This window comes from Ictalurus punctatus, chromosome 27 (assembly GCF_001660625.3).
Source record: "Ictalurus punctatus breed USDA103 chromosome 27, Coco_2.0, whole genome shotgun sequence".
Classification (NCBI taxonomy): domain Eukaryota; kingdom Metazoa; phylum Chordata; class Actinopteri; order Siluriformes; family Ictaluridae; genus Ictalurus; species Ictalurus punctatus.
Genome location: NC_030442.2, coordinates 17112740 through 17126523, shown reverse-complemented (window position 1 = coordinate 17126523; position 13784 = coordinate 17112740). Strand labels below are relative to the sequence as shown.

Sequence of the window (13784 nt, the reverse complement as noted above, 5' to 3'; positions counted from 1 at the left end):
CGCAAAACTCATTCTTTAATTAAAAAAAAAAAAATGTTTCTGTCGTCGCACGTTCGCAGTTTTGTCCGCAAACGTTTATATTCTACTGGAACATAAAGGAAGTTCAAATCTATTAAGAACATAAAAACGAGCAGAAACGCTGCCAGGAAAAAGTATAATAAGTTCATTAAAAAGAAAAGAATAAATCGTGTTTTTATTGAGATTACAGGATATGCTTTCCAGAAGTGAATTATTATTCGTGTTATTCTGTAGAATTTCTTCATGCGCATTCACTTTTCTGTCAAATTCTTTTGTTTGTCTGTGCACACTTGTATACATTTTATTAAAAGACGTGTACTGTACGGCTGTACTGTAATGAGCTGTGTTATGACGTTTTATCGATCATAATTAAGACGTGACAAAGACGTGACAATTGCTTGCATATTCATGTACGGTGGATATAAAACGTCTACACACCCCTGATAAAAATTTCAGGATGAGGAAAAAAAAAAAAAAGTGACACGGCGACCAAAATATTCATGTGGCGGGAAAAAAAATATAGAAACGTCTTAAGAAAAATTACAAGAACCTGGTTGCGTAAGTATTCACACCCTTTAATAAAGACGCATTATATGATAAAAACCTGCCATTTTAACAGCAGTGTGTAGATTTTTTTTTTTGTTCATCCGACGTATTTCGTAAAGTGTTTTCTTGAATTTCTTTTGTAAAATGGACCGTGACTGAAAATCTGATCTTCAGTGTATTACGTAATGCGTGTTACATTTCCTACAAACGTCCTGTCACGTAAATTACTCTGGTAGTTCTCACTGAAAGTAGATCTGCATTAAATACAGTCGAGGTCAGGTCTACAGACGCCTTGCAGAATCTGATATATTTTCATTTAGTACCGCCCTTCATAAGCTGCATAGGATATTTACATGGTTCCCAGAAGACAAAATAATAACATCGTCCTGTTCAAAAGTTTACCCCCCCCCCCGGCTCTTAACGTGTCAGTCGTGTCGCCTTCTCGAGCATCGGTGAACGTTCGCTCCTTGTGTAAAAGTCGTGTACGAGTCCCTCGGCCGTCCTCCGTGTGAAAAGACGGATCTGATCATCATATAAACGCTGTTGGAGAGGGCTCGAACGTGTAGAAGATGCTGGGAAAGTAAAGAATGTGCAGGACGGAGGATTTTTCTGAAGAACAGTGGGCGGTTTAACCGCTCAGGACGAACGGGCGACTCGTGAAGAACTCTCACGACACATAAACACGGTCGTCGATCATCCAGGTCATGACACACGGGATGAATAATCGAGCGTGTGTAAACTTTTGAACTGGTTCATTTGTGTGAATTCAGTTATTACTGAGTCTTGTGGATTAATCCAGTACTGTGCAAAAGTCTTAGGCTCCCTATTATTTTTTATTTTTTTTAAGTACAAACTTTGTTACAGATTTTTATTCGATGACTTCTACGTTATCGAGTCCGTACAAAGACCTTTCAGATTGCGAAACATGAGTTTTCCAGCACAAAATGAAACGTTAGAGAGAAATGTGCGTGTGTCAGTGAAGAACGCGGCGTATTCGGTACATAAGAGACACTTTTCGGACAATAAACACAATGAAAGCTGCCGGGTTTCTCTGCAGAAACGAGTCGCGAGTGCGACAGTCGAAGTCTCCGGAGGAACCGAGTCTGGTTCTGCAGGAAGCTCCATAACACTTACAGCTCATTTCCTTATAAACCTGCACACGCTGTACCCGAGACTACTAATAAAAAATTTTTAAAGCAAATAGTCGACACACCAAATATCGACTTTGTTTTATTTATTTCTGTTTACTGCTCTTTATAGTTTTTTGTTTTTTTAAATGTAGAAACATTTCATTTCATTACATCTGAAGGCATCTTTGCATGTGCCTAAGACTACTGCACAGTACTGTATATAAACATCTATTCTGTGAAATAGCTTATTCAGGGCAGTACTAAATAAAATAAAAAAAATAATCCTTATGATTCCGCTTTTATTTATTTATTTATTTATTTATTTAATGATTGGACACGCCTTGCAGAATCTGCAAAATGTTAAACTTACGAGCACCCTACCTGTCAGTCCGGTACGTAAGGACGCACGTTATAACCTTTACGTGTTCAAAATAGATGCTTGAAAGTCGCTAAAATCAAATCACACGTAAAATAAAAACCCAGAACAGACAGATTGCGTGCTGGGAATCATTTCACACAAGAGTCACCTGTCGTTAAAGCCAACACTGACGAGCACACGTGACAGGTGGTGTCGTGTGATACTGTTTCTACGGCAACAAGGCTATCGATTACGTCATGAGCTCGGTGGACTTTAGATCGTGCTCGTAGGTCTGAGGGAGGGACGCTCCTAGAATCCTAGAAGACGCACGATGGTAAAGACGCTTAAAGATTTTTATTCATGTAAAAATTCTTGTTTACGTACTAACCTAACTATATTGTTTTTTTTTAAAAACAAACAACTTTTTATCTTTATTCAGGCCAAGTTTCTGTCTCAGACTCAGATTAACGGTGAGTCGTATTAACACGTTCCTACACTTGATGACCAACAGGCCTGACGTCATTTCTAATTAATAGAAATAAAGACACTTTAGTAATGAAGCTACATTTCTGACTTCTGGCCGTCGCAGTAATGAAGCTTATCTAATGTTCTTTGTCTCGTAGAATTTAAAGAATGCTTCTCGCTGTACGATAAGAAGCGGAAGGGCAAAATCGAAGCCAAGGACCTGATCACCGTGATGCGTTCTTTAGGCACCAGCCCCACTTTCGGCGAGGTGGACCGACACCTACAGGTTCATAAAATAGGTACTTTTTGTACTCCAGTGTCCATTTATTACATAGCATACGAAGATAACTCCATAGATCGTAAATTCCAGTTAGCGAAAATGCTAGTGCTATAAAAATGATAAACAAGACACACAACTTCTATCTAGTATAAAAAGTCAACCAGGAAGTTTAGAAATACTTTCGATTCTCTCGTTTTCATGTCATGATGTGAATGCAAGAAAATCACAGCTGCTGTTGAAAGCCTTAACATCTTTGTTCATCGCTAATGTTGAACGTTAAGAAGAAGAAAAGAAGAAAAAAAAACTTGGGGGTTTTTGTGTGTGTAAATTTCCTCGATTGGTCATTCTGTGTATCAGTATTTCTTTCGTTTAGTATCAGACTTGTAAAGGTAAGGACAGATCTTTTATTGTCACAAGCTACTATCATCATAGAACAATGGTCATAAAATCGTCAAAAAAGTCGACGTTAAGATACTAATAGTGGGAGGAAATGATATTCAGTGTCATGTTGTTATCTCCTCTAGCTCTGTGAAAGGGCAGTATTTCCTGCGTTAGTTTGTACGATAGCCGATTTCCCGGTCGACCCGTAGCCTGACCGCACGCAGCGTGAATTGTAGGCCTGTTTGAGAAAATGAGAGCCTTTTCATGACTTAAGGAAGACGTAAACATCTGCATTAAGTCGTTAGACAGCTTAGTGAATCATAATATTAATATAAATGAGCTAGACCAGACCAGGGGTTCTCAGGCTGTTCAGAAACGTTTTACAAAAAACCCCTTTAACTGTTAAAGAAAAATAATAATAATAATAATAATAATAATAATAACCACAGAGCCTTTCAGTACAGATCTATTTTCCAAACACACTATTCTTAAAGAATTAGGCACATTATATAAATGTGTACACTGCTATTATAACTTCTGAATTTTAAGACCCATTTTTATTCAAAATTAGAAAACCACAGATTTCCTGGCCCTGGGGATGCAAACTTTTGAGCTTGCTAATAAAGACTTAGTTGCGGTGATATTTAGGCCGTACGTTGGAGCAGGTTTCAATCAGAAACACCGTGCAACGAGCGACTTCTTCACCCAGAAATCTAGGATGGGGTGTACAAACTTTTGCACTCGAGCTTGTCCTATCCGTTATTAAAAGGTTTACCGCCATCTTGAATCTTATAACGTGTAATGCACGTGTTCTGGTTCAGATAAAATGGGCGAGTTGGACTTCTCTACCTTCCTGACCATCATGCACAGACAGATGCAGCAGGAAGACCCTAAGACGGAGATCCTGGAGGCCTTGCGCATGACGGACAAGCAGAAGAAGGGCTACATCCTGGCGTCGGAGCTCCGCACCAAACTCACAGGCCTGGGAGAGAAGCTCACTGATAAAGAAGGTACGGCGGAGTCGTATTTATGGATTATTCGCTGCTCTTCCTAACGGGAATCTTTCGTTAAGGATTTGAAATCACTCACCTTATCCTTTCTCTGTTGTAATTCCAGTGGACGAGCTGTTTAAGGAGGCCAACGTCGGCCGTGACGGCCTCGTCCACTACGAGGAGTTTACCAGGATGGTCACCCTGCCTCCTGTCGACTACTGAAGGACCAAACAGGAAGTGCCTGGACTTGTCAGTGTCCGTTTACCAAGTTCGGCCTGTCAGTTATATTAATCAACACTCATAAAAAAAAAAAACAAAACCATGCTTTCATATTAATTCAGAGTTCTTTTAGTCTTTCCTTAACGGAGAAAAAAAATCCACATCTTGTCGAGACTTCTTTCAAGATTAACATTATTTTAAAAACCTTTTCTGTGTTCGTGTTTCTTGCTAATTCTTTACGGTCGTTTACTTGTAGAACGGAAAGGAAAACTGGGAAGTGCGATCTAATATTTCCTTAGTAGACGACTGTAAAAGAAATATTAGAGTGTCTGGTCTAATTCGCGACATTTTCCAGTCTGATTTCAAGTTTCCGTCGGCAGATAACGCGGCATATTTCAAGCGTTTATTTATAAAAGAAGCGAAAATGATCCGCCAACCGAGAAAGACAACTGTCAGCTTGAGATCGCTAAAAATGTCTAGAAATAGGCTCAATCTTAGATTTCTTATATGATATACAGTTATAACACCACGTTATTACACTTTTATTCCGTCTAGTCAACTTCAAGACAGAAAAAAAAAACATACGTTTCTAGCTGCTATAACGTAACAGGAACGTGTTTCTCCGACGTTCCACGCAACAATAAATGGATAAAAAAAAAATGTTTGTTTTTTAAAAAGTACGACGTGTCATTCTCTGATGGTGTAAAAAATAAATAAATAAATAAATAAATAAACTGTCTGTGGAATATTTTCCTATAACAGCTCAACACTAAACAAGTCTTTAATTCCATAGATATTATCATACAGAAATATTAAGTAAACCTGCCCGTGTCGAATATACAGTGTTTTCACTTGCTTTGACAATTTTTCTAAAATGTTTGTGGAATTTTCTAGAACATTTCTAGCGAGTGCTTTTAAATTCCATGTTTTTCCAGACCGGCTCAAGAATGCGGGAATTAATATTTTCCTCCCAAATGATGCAAAATAAACCTTTTCCAAACAGATTATGGATCAGACTGTAACTTTAATCGACTATAAAAACGGACAAGAAGAGAAAGATTACATTTACAGTTCGGACATGTTGAACGATGGAGTCTTTGACAGCTCAGGTGAGGGGTTAGGGTTGGGGTGAAACGCACGCCGACGTGTACGCGTTACGATTTTCCCCAGTCCAAAGCCTTCGTGAACTCCTCCTCGGTAAAGGACATCATCCTCGCGGCCTCGAAGTGCATCTGTGAACGTTTTCGACAGAGTTAAAGTGAGCTCTGCGCCCGTGCTAGGACGAGGGACTCGTTTAGAGACTCACCTTTTGTCTTTTTAAAACATCAATAAGCTTGAGCTGCTTTTTAAAGCCTGTGAGGAGGTCGGCTTTCTGTCTCTCCAGCTTTTTGTTCTCCGCCTGTAAAGCGTCGATCCTCTGCTGCTCCTGATTCGCAGAGTCCTTTAGGGGAAAATAAACCAGTTCTGACCAATCAGATTCGAGAATTCAGCCGTGCGGTGGTATACATGTAGATAGAGGAGTGGGATGTTCTGGATTATCCGATTGTTCCTGGACGTTTAAGGGGTTAAAATCATTCCATTTCCATGTTTAATAATTTCTCTAGTAGAACTGAACTCGTAATTATTTCAATGTAGCTCTGTTCATCTTCAAGTATCATGCAGTGAAAGTTTTGCCAAAATCACACCCCTTTAACTTAAAGCAAAATGTCGTTCCGAGTGGTTTTTAAGAGGTTTTTGGGCATCATCGTGAATGGAATACACCAGCGTTTGGACTAATCGGTACCTTGCTGCTTTGTTTGAGCTTGTTGAGTTCAGCTTTGCACCGCTCGGCCTCCTCCAGAGCTCGGTTCAGTCTCACCTCTGTGGCACTGTGGCTGCTGGACGCCTGCTTCTGAGCCCTTTTCATTCCCTCCACCTCCTGCATATTACACACAGCCAGAGAGTTGTGGTTAATAAAAAATAAATAAATAAATGACCTAATTTTTTTTTTACTGGGATTAATCTGGGAAATTAACAGCTGGAAAAAAATAAAATAATAATAATCTGCATTTTTTTGCACGGGTATAAAACCTGTCTTGTGCATTATAGGTGGAATAGTCGACAAGTTGAAGCATTTCATAAATTTGTTTTTTTTTTAAGAAACTGGTGACAGTGCTAAAGCTAAAATAAACGGATTTTTTAGAGGACCTGAAGATAATTTTTGTAAGATCTTTTTTTTTTTTTTACAAGAATCTGTAACGTTTTCTATTATACTGTAATAACACAAGATTAAAGGAGGCTTTAAGCTCCGCCCACGTGCTACAAACCTGTGCTGACACTATATACCTGAAAAGGTATATTTATTTCTTGCTATATATGTGTCTTATGACAATTACTTTATAACTCTTAGAAACCACACCTAGTAGTGTGTAAACACATTAAATAACTTTTTTCCAAATATTTTTCTATATTTGGAAACAAAAGTCTCAGTTTGTAGATCACCTGCATATTTATTCCTATCCCTATGTAGAAGGATATTAGCGAGGAATTTCCCAAATGTTGATAACTGCTGGAGTTATATATGATGTTTTCGTTAAAAAAAATTTTTTTTTAAATAAAACAACAGGAAGAATAAAACAGCAGCCTTTCTCTGAAACTCGTCTCCTTGGTGAAATAAAGAGTTTAATTCTAGCATCATTTAAAGACTAGATTTTTGTTTTAATTAAGTATGCAAATTTAAGCATAACTAGGCAATCAGATAACGACTCATTTGCATAAATAAATGCAAATTTGCACGTACAAATGTTTTGTTTTTTTTTAAATCAGTAATTACCTGCCAAATGCTGACTGTGATATCTACAGTGTTCGTAATAACCTTGTCACCTTAACGCATGAGAATATGTATTATTTCTTAAAAGAAAACCAGGATTCACTTATTCTAAATCACTGAATCAATGAAGGAAGCAGTGAATCCTAAACCGAATCGATTGGCTGTCGGTCTCGCCTTCTGTAACGCGGTGACTTGATGGCGCAGGCCGTCGCAGTTCCTGTTAGCGTCTTCCGCCAGCGCTCGGTGCTTCTCCAACTGCGTCTGCAGCGTGCTGGTGGTCCTCTGCAGTCTGACTCGATCCTCCTCCACCTCCTTCAGCTTACTGCTCAACTCTCCATTCTCCTCGTCCTGAAAGACGAGCGAGAGCGCACGCTAGATCCTTCCGGCACTCGACACGCTTCGTGGCGTGTGACCGCGACCGCTTACCTTCTTGTCGCATTCGTGCGAGAGTCTGTTTAACTCTTCCTGCATCACTCGGAGTTTGGCCTTCAAGAAGCGGATCTGAGCCTCTGTGAATATTAAAAGAGAGGAAACTCACTGACGCGACTATGGAAGTCCACTCTGTATTTCATTCGATAAGGATTAAAAACACGACGGATCACGTAACTACCCAAAAGCTGATCGTATTCCTATAACGGCACGCCCTAAAATAGTGGAATGTCTGCGAAACCAGTTAGTACCTGTTTTCACTTATGTTACAGCAGCTCTAAACAGTCTTTCCCTCGCGCGCTTCTCAGAAAACTTCTTTACAGCTCTACCTCTGACTGTTACAAAGCGCCGACACTGGAGACTCCTTCCATAAATGTTATACGTTTCACCGCATAAATACTTACGCACTCTTTAAAATCTGTTTATGTGGATTGTCCCTAAGTTGTTGCTGTAGAAATAATAAGATACAGCAACAGTAAGAGCATTAACATCAACCTGCGATTCGCAACTGCACTTCTGTCAGAACTTCTGACCAATCACAATGCAGAATTCGTCAGCGCTGTGGTGTGGATTAATGAATCTCAGGGTTTTTCGCGCTCACCTGCACCCATGTCTTCGCCGGCACTCGGCATGACATCGTCCTCCGGCTGCTCGCCCGTGACATCATCGTTTACTCTACGCTCCATGTTGCTTATAGTCTTAGCCAGCGAGAAATCTGTAAAATCCTCCGGCACGGCAACGTCATCCACGACTGTTGGCGTCTTTTTTCTGATATCGAACAAACGCAGCGGTAAAATTAAGCGGTGACTCAAATAAATTAGGACGTATATAGTATAATGTGTAGAATGTTGTTTGTCTTTAACTCACTGCGCGGTCTTTCTGGGAGCTGACGGAGGTCTGTTCAGCTTTCCTGCTTTTAAAGACCTTTTCCCCGTCACTGCCTGTATAATGCCACAGATACACCACCGGTCACAAGTTTAGACACACTCATTCTTGATTTTTTATTATTTTTCCACATTTTAGAGTAATAATAAAGTCATCAAACCATCTGGAGTAACCCAAAGGGAACGATGGGAATTATGTCGTGATAAAAAAATCCAAAATAAATCTAAATAATTGAGTATTTTAGCATCTTCAAAGTCGACGCCCTTTCTGCCGAGAATTTCCAGAAATGTATTCTCGGCGTTTTCTCACCAGATTTCTTGAGGAATTTCCCCGAGATGTTTTTTTTAAACGGTATTAAAGGAGTTCACGCCGACGCCGGACTCTTATCACCTGCTTTTCTGGATATTTCTCTCCGAGTCGTCCGTTTAAATAAAGATTGTTTTGTAAATGAAATGTGAGTTTCCTAATGAAAGAAGGGAGGTCAAAAGGAGGGCGTATTTTTACCTTTGCTGTAGATTGTCTCACCGAGTGCACGAGGGCATCCCTGTTAAAAAACAAAAACAAACAAACAAACACCAAAATGCGGATTTAAGGAAATGTTTTCGGACGTTAACTAAATGTAGCACTATTACCGAAACATATTTACCCAAATTCCTCGGAGTCGTCTGCAAATTCGAGGCTCAGGTGGGTTGAGATGGGTTTCGACAGCACCTCGTTTTGTTCTCGCTGAAGAAAGAAAAAAAAGCGAAGGGTATTACAGATTTCACTAATATGCGTAGGAATAAATATATAAAGCTCCTCAGCAACGTGGTCTCAAATGTTTGAAAATCTTTCGTTTAATACGCATTCATCAGTGGTAGATTCAAGAAATACTGTATATCTCCAACTACAACGGAATTATATCTAAAAACGCACAAAAAATCACTCTTTTCTGGCCGATCAGAGCCGTGTGGGCGTGTCTGGTCATTCAGTGATTGACAGCGCTGTATCCTCTGCAACATAAACAACTCTGTAGACCGAGCTAGTGCTGGAAAAGTGTATTCGAATCACAGAGCTACAGTTCCACTGTGTTTTTCTTAAAGCCCCCATGGCTTAAATTTGAGTTTTTGTGGCTTTTAGTATGAACACGTTGGCATTAAGGTTATCTATAAGCTCGTGCACGCTAAAACAATGACAAAATTCACGTTTAGAAGATATACGCGTTCAAAATCTACCGTCTCTCTCTACCACCGATACGGATCAACCGTTTCGATGACATCATCCTGAACTTCAGCTTCTCGTCAGATTTTCTGTCCAATCCAACGCTCTGTAGAGTCTGATGTCCCGCCTCCGACATTATAAAAACCCATGGTACTACCCAAGCTCTGTGGTAAGCTAAACGCTATCGGTTATTTAAAAAGGGGGAGGAGCAACTCGATATGTCCCGCCCTGACTTCCTGTTTCAGTGGAAATTACATCGAATGGCGCTGCGCGTTTCAAGGAGCCGACGTAATCAAACGGCTAGTTCTGATCGGTTCATTGGTAACCCTGACGAGGTCTTTACCAAATATAACCCCGCCCTTTAACTGGCGGGAAAAATAACCGGTAGATTAGATTAGCTGTATTCGTCATTTACACTATTCCTGTGCTGATCTCGCAGCCAGATCAAATAAAAATTAAACAAATAATTAAAAATACATCATTTATATTAAAATAAATATTTTTCTTTCATTTGTAGATTCTTAACAGCAGCTTCAGCCAACAGAAGCTTAAAACGCATCAAGTAAATATTTTCCTCACCATAACCTCCTCCGCTTGCCGCACCAGCTCGGCTGTTTTAGCCTCCAGTTCTGCGTTAAGTCTCCTAAAACAACAGAAGACGTCTCCGTAAAGCAAGCGGAGCATTTTATTGTGTCTGAGTCAGCCTTAAAACGAAAATAAATACGCACTTGTATTCCTCTTCTTTAGCCAGCAGGTCCATCTGAGCTGGCTTCTTCGCTGGAACAGAAGCAGGACGGTCTGTAGGTCTCGTTGCAGATGGAGGTCTCTGAGAACCGGAGCGCTGAGGTTTTTTGGCCTGGGTGCAAAATTCACAGTGTAGAAGCTGTAAAGTATGCGTTTCGCACATTTCTACCTTATTATATAAACAGTGACCAAGCAAGTCGAGAAACTGATCTCAGAGGAGGCTTCTGCAGATTTTCCGGCTTGTTTGTTGAGAAGTGAACTTCAGAGAGGGGAAATGAAAACAGCTATCCAGATTTGTTCACGTTACTTCTGATAGAAATCAGGGGTTGATGTACTATCTACATCGGAAAAATAGTAATTGTGTTGTTATCGTCTGGCCTATTCGATCAATTTACAATGAATATGTTGTATTTTGACATCAACGTACATGAAACTTATCCTTTGTGGTTTGCGTAATTCTCAGTTTATCTTGTTATTTCTGATTCCTGGTATATCAGCCGAAATATTTCTTTTTATTAGGCTATTATTATTATGGCTAATTTTGATATGTGGTGCACTAGATTAAGCAGTAACATTTCCAGCAACTAGGCTCAATAAAACATATCTACAGTGCGTGTATATTTAGATTTATATCATCTGAAGTATGCAGAAATTAAGGAGGTATTTTAACCAGTTAAAGGTACAGTGAGTTAGGACTGATTTTATAGGCATAGAGAAACATTTCTCCATAGACTTGAATTGGCACCACAGTGGTCGGACTTATCTCAAAAGGAGAGGAGGCAGCCTACAGAGAGGAAGTCCTAAACTTGGCAGCCTGGTGTTCAAAGAACAATCTGACTCTAAACACCAAGAAAACCAAGGAACTTATTGTACACTTCAGAAAACACAACACTGAGCTGGCCCCCCTCTTCATTAATGGTGAGTGTGTGGAGAAGGTCCACACCGTCCGGTTTCTTGGCGTCCTTATCTCTGCAAACATCTCCTGGACGGACAACATCACAGTGGTTATCAAGAAGGCTCAAACGCGGCTACTCTTCCTGAGGGTTCTCAGGAAGTACAATCTGGACTCCAATCTGCTGCTGATCTTCTACCGCTCGTCCGTCGAGAGCCTGCTGACATACTGTATCACGGTGTGGTACGGTAGCTGCACCGCAGCAGACAGGGAGAGGCTTCAGAGAGTAGTAAGAGCAGCACAGAAGATCATTGGCTGCCCTCTCCCCTCCCTGATGGATATTTACACTTCCCGTTGCCTCAGCAGAGGAAAAACCATCATTAAGGACAGTTCTCACCCTGGCTTTGATCTGTTCAATCTGTTGCCCTCAGGGAGACGTTACAGGTGCATCAGAACAAGGACTAATAGAGTTAAGAATAGTTTCTTCCCGAAAGCTATTACCATTATAAACAAATACATGTACTGAGTTCACAGCATATGTATATAGTGTCTCAAAACTGTGCATTTCATAGTACCTCCCCCATCCACCCCAATATCTATCTTGCATATCTTGTATATCTTGTTTATTTATCTTGTTTATTTATCTGTGTATTTATCTGTGTATTTATCTGTTTATTCTTCTTGTTTATTGAATGTACATGTTTGCACGGAACAAAAAGGAGTGGCTCTTAATTTCATTGTACATATGTATAGTGACAATAAAAGGCATTCATTCATTCATTCATTTATTCATTCATGAATTACTATACATTCTGGTCCTTTCCAATATGGCGGCTGCGATGACGTATCACAGTAGCTAGCAACACTGCTAATGTCCTACAAGGACTGTGAGTGGGCTTTTTAAGTTGCGTTAAGTTTCTTCAAAAGCACTCATTTTTATTTTTCCTAAAAGTCATCAGTATTACGGCAAAATGGAAGACTAATGCAACCTTTTTTAAAATAAATTATTAAAAGAAAAAATGTGCGCGAATTATGTTCGTTTGTAGCTCACCCCCTGAGACGCGGGTCTTGGTCTGTCCGCCATGTTGTTTTTTTAAAGGGTTGCTTAGCAACCGCATTCACCTGCTTTTCCACATAGTGTAAACTACTGACGTCATTATTTTGCTTCACGTTATGTTGGAAATTCTTTATATTGATTATGTATATATTTTGGAAATAAACAGATAAAATAGCGAGATAATATAAACATATTCTAAAATGTTCGTTTCATGTGAAGATGGTTATAATGGGCAAGAAAGGCTACCAAGGTCATTAAGAGACCGTTTAAAAAGTGTCAATTTAAAATATATATATATATATATATATATATATATATATATATATATATATATATATATATACACACATATATATTTAAAAACGTTTCATGACAAGTTTAACGGTTGTACTATTTCTGACTCACTAATTCACCCCATTGCTATTTCAGCCTCGTGTTTTTGTTGCTTCTGTAGCGCGCATGCGCGATCCCCGACTCGCTGTTCGATTCCTGTAATTTTGGATTCGACTCTGATTCTGATTCGAGGTTTTGGGAATCGATTCCAAGAAGTGATTGTACAGAATACATTTCTAGTCTTCATTCAGGAAATTATATCTTGTAAAATGAACAGTTTATTATCAGTTAATTGCAATATATATATATATATATATATATATATATATATATATATATATATATATATATATGTGTGTGTGTGTGTGTGTGTGTGTGTGTTTATATATATATATATATATATATATATATATATATATATATATATATATATATATATATAATTAAAATGATCTTGGAACATTTATATTATTCATTAAATTCTAGGGTTAATTATCAAGGCTTCAACTGTAGCATTGCTAAATTACTATTACTAGTAACCGAAGTATGCATTATTAAATATTTTCAAACTAATCAGACAATTAGTATATTAGAGTTAATTAATAGATAAGATAATTAATTTAAACACACACACACAAGATATAAAAAGCAACATTTAATGATTGTCATGTAATATACTTAATTCTAGTATCGATTGTGAGAATAATAATAATAATAATAATAATAATAATAATATTAGAGTGATAACACATAGGGAACAATGGTGATCAGTGATTGGTCATTGGGAGCAATGGTGATAAGGGATTATTAATTTAAAAAAAAAAAAAATTTGTTGTTTTATCTTTATAAAACTATTTTGGTTACTTTGTTAACTATTTTGTGTAGGGGAATATTTATAGCCTATAATGCAGTGCGATTGGTCAGGTCAGGTCTTCTACACCCTCAGAAAAAGGGTGACTGAACTGTACTTTTCTTTGTCGCTCTGTGTACACCATTTTATAACTATAGTATGTTTTACACACGTTTCCAGATGAAGGATATATATT

The 13784-nt window shown here is 38.6% G+C and overlaps 2 protein-coding genes across 5 annotated transcripts; one reads left to right on the top strand and one right to left on the bottom strand.

Moving 5' to 3' along the window:
• The first annotated feature begins 476 nt into the window (after positions 1-476).
• calml4a (calmodulin-like 4a) lies at positions 477-5393 on the top strand. Of its 3 annotated transcripts, NM_001201243.1 has the most exon segments (5): positions 2352-2386; positions 2492-2522; positions 2676-2816; positions 4000-4188; positions 4295-4484. In NM_001201243.1, coding segments are annotated over 5 exon segments (462 nt in total). In that variant the 5' UTR covers positions 2352-2383; the 3' UTR covers positions 4393-4484.
• Positions 5394-5484: 91 nt separating this feature from the next.
• tex9 (testis expressed 9) lies at positions 5485-12830 on the bottom strand. 2 transcript variants are annotated; one of them, XM_053676470.1, is made up of 12 exons: positions 12811-12830; positions 10441-10568; positions 10292-10355; positions 9159-9238; positions 9017-9056; positions 8495-8568; positions 8229-8395; positions 7625-7707; positions 7373-7546; positions 6173-6307; positions 5696-5830; positions 5485-5621 (listed from the first exon to the last, which is right to left on the bottom strand). In XM_053676470.1, the coding sequence occupies exons 2-12, from the start codon at positions 10470-10472 to the stop codon at positions 5544-5546; spliced, it is 1062 nt and encodes a 353-aa protein (XP_053532445.1). In that variant the 5' UTR covers positions 10473-10568; positions 12811-12830; the 3' UTR covers positions 5485-5543. The 2 variants fall into 2 exon arrangements, with proteins under 2 accessions (XP_053532445.1, XP_017314824.1); XM_017459335.3 differs by lacking the exon at positions 12811-12830 and adding an exon at positions 12400-12486.
• Between the last annotated feature and the right edge of the window lie 954 nt (positions 12831-13784).

Coding starts and splice junctions, on each gene's coding strand:
- calml4a (XM_017458302.3), top strand. CDS start 2,384: ATGGTAAAGACGCTTAAAGATTTTTATTCATGTAAAAATTCTTGTTTA. Junction 2,523..2,675: donor GTCTCAGACTCAGATTAACG/GTGAGTCGTATT, acceptor TTTGTCTCGTAG/AATTTAAAGAATGCTTCTCG. Junction 4,189..4,294: donor GAAGCTCACTGATAAAGAAG/GTACGGCGGAGT, acceptor TTGTAATTCCAG/TGGACGAGCTGTTTAAGGAG.
- tex9 (XM_017459335.3), bottom strand. CDS start 12,432: ATGGCGGACAGACCAAGACCCGCGTCTCAGGGG. Junction 9,239..10,291: donor GGCAAGCGGAGGAGGTTATG/GTGAGGAAAATA, acceptor TTCTTTCTTCAG/CGAGAACAAAACGAGGTGCT. Junction 8,569..9,016: donor TGAGACAATCTACAGCAAAG/GTAAAAATACGC, acceptor GGCATTATACAG/GCAGTGACGGGGAAAAGGTC.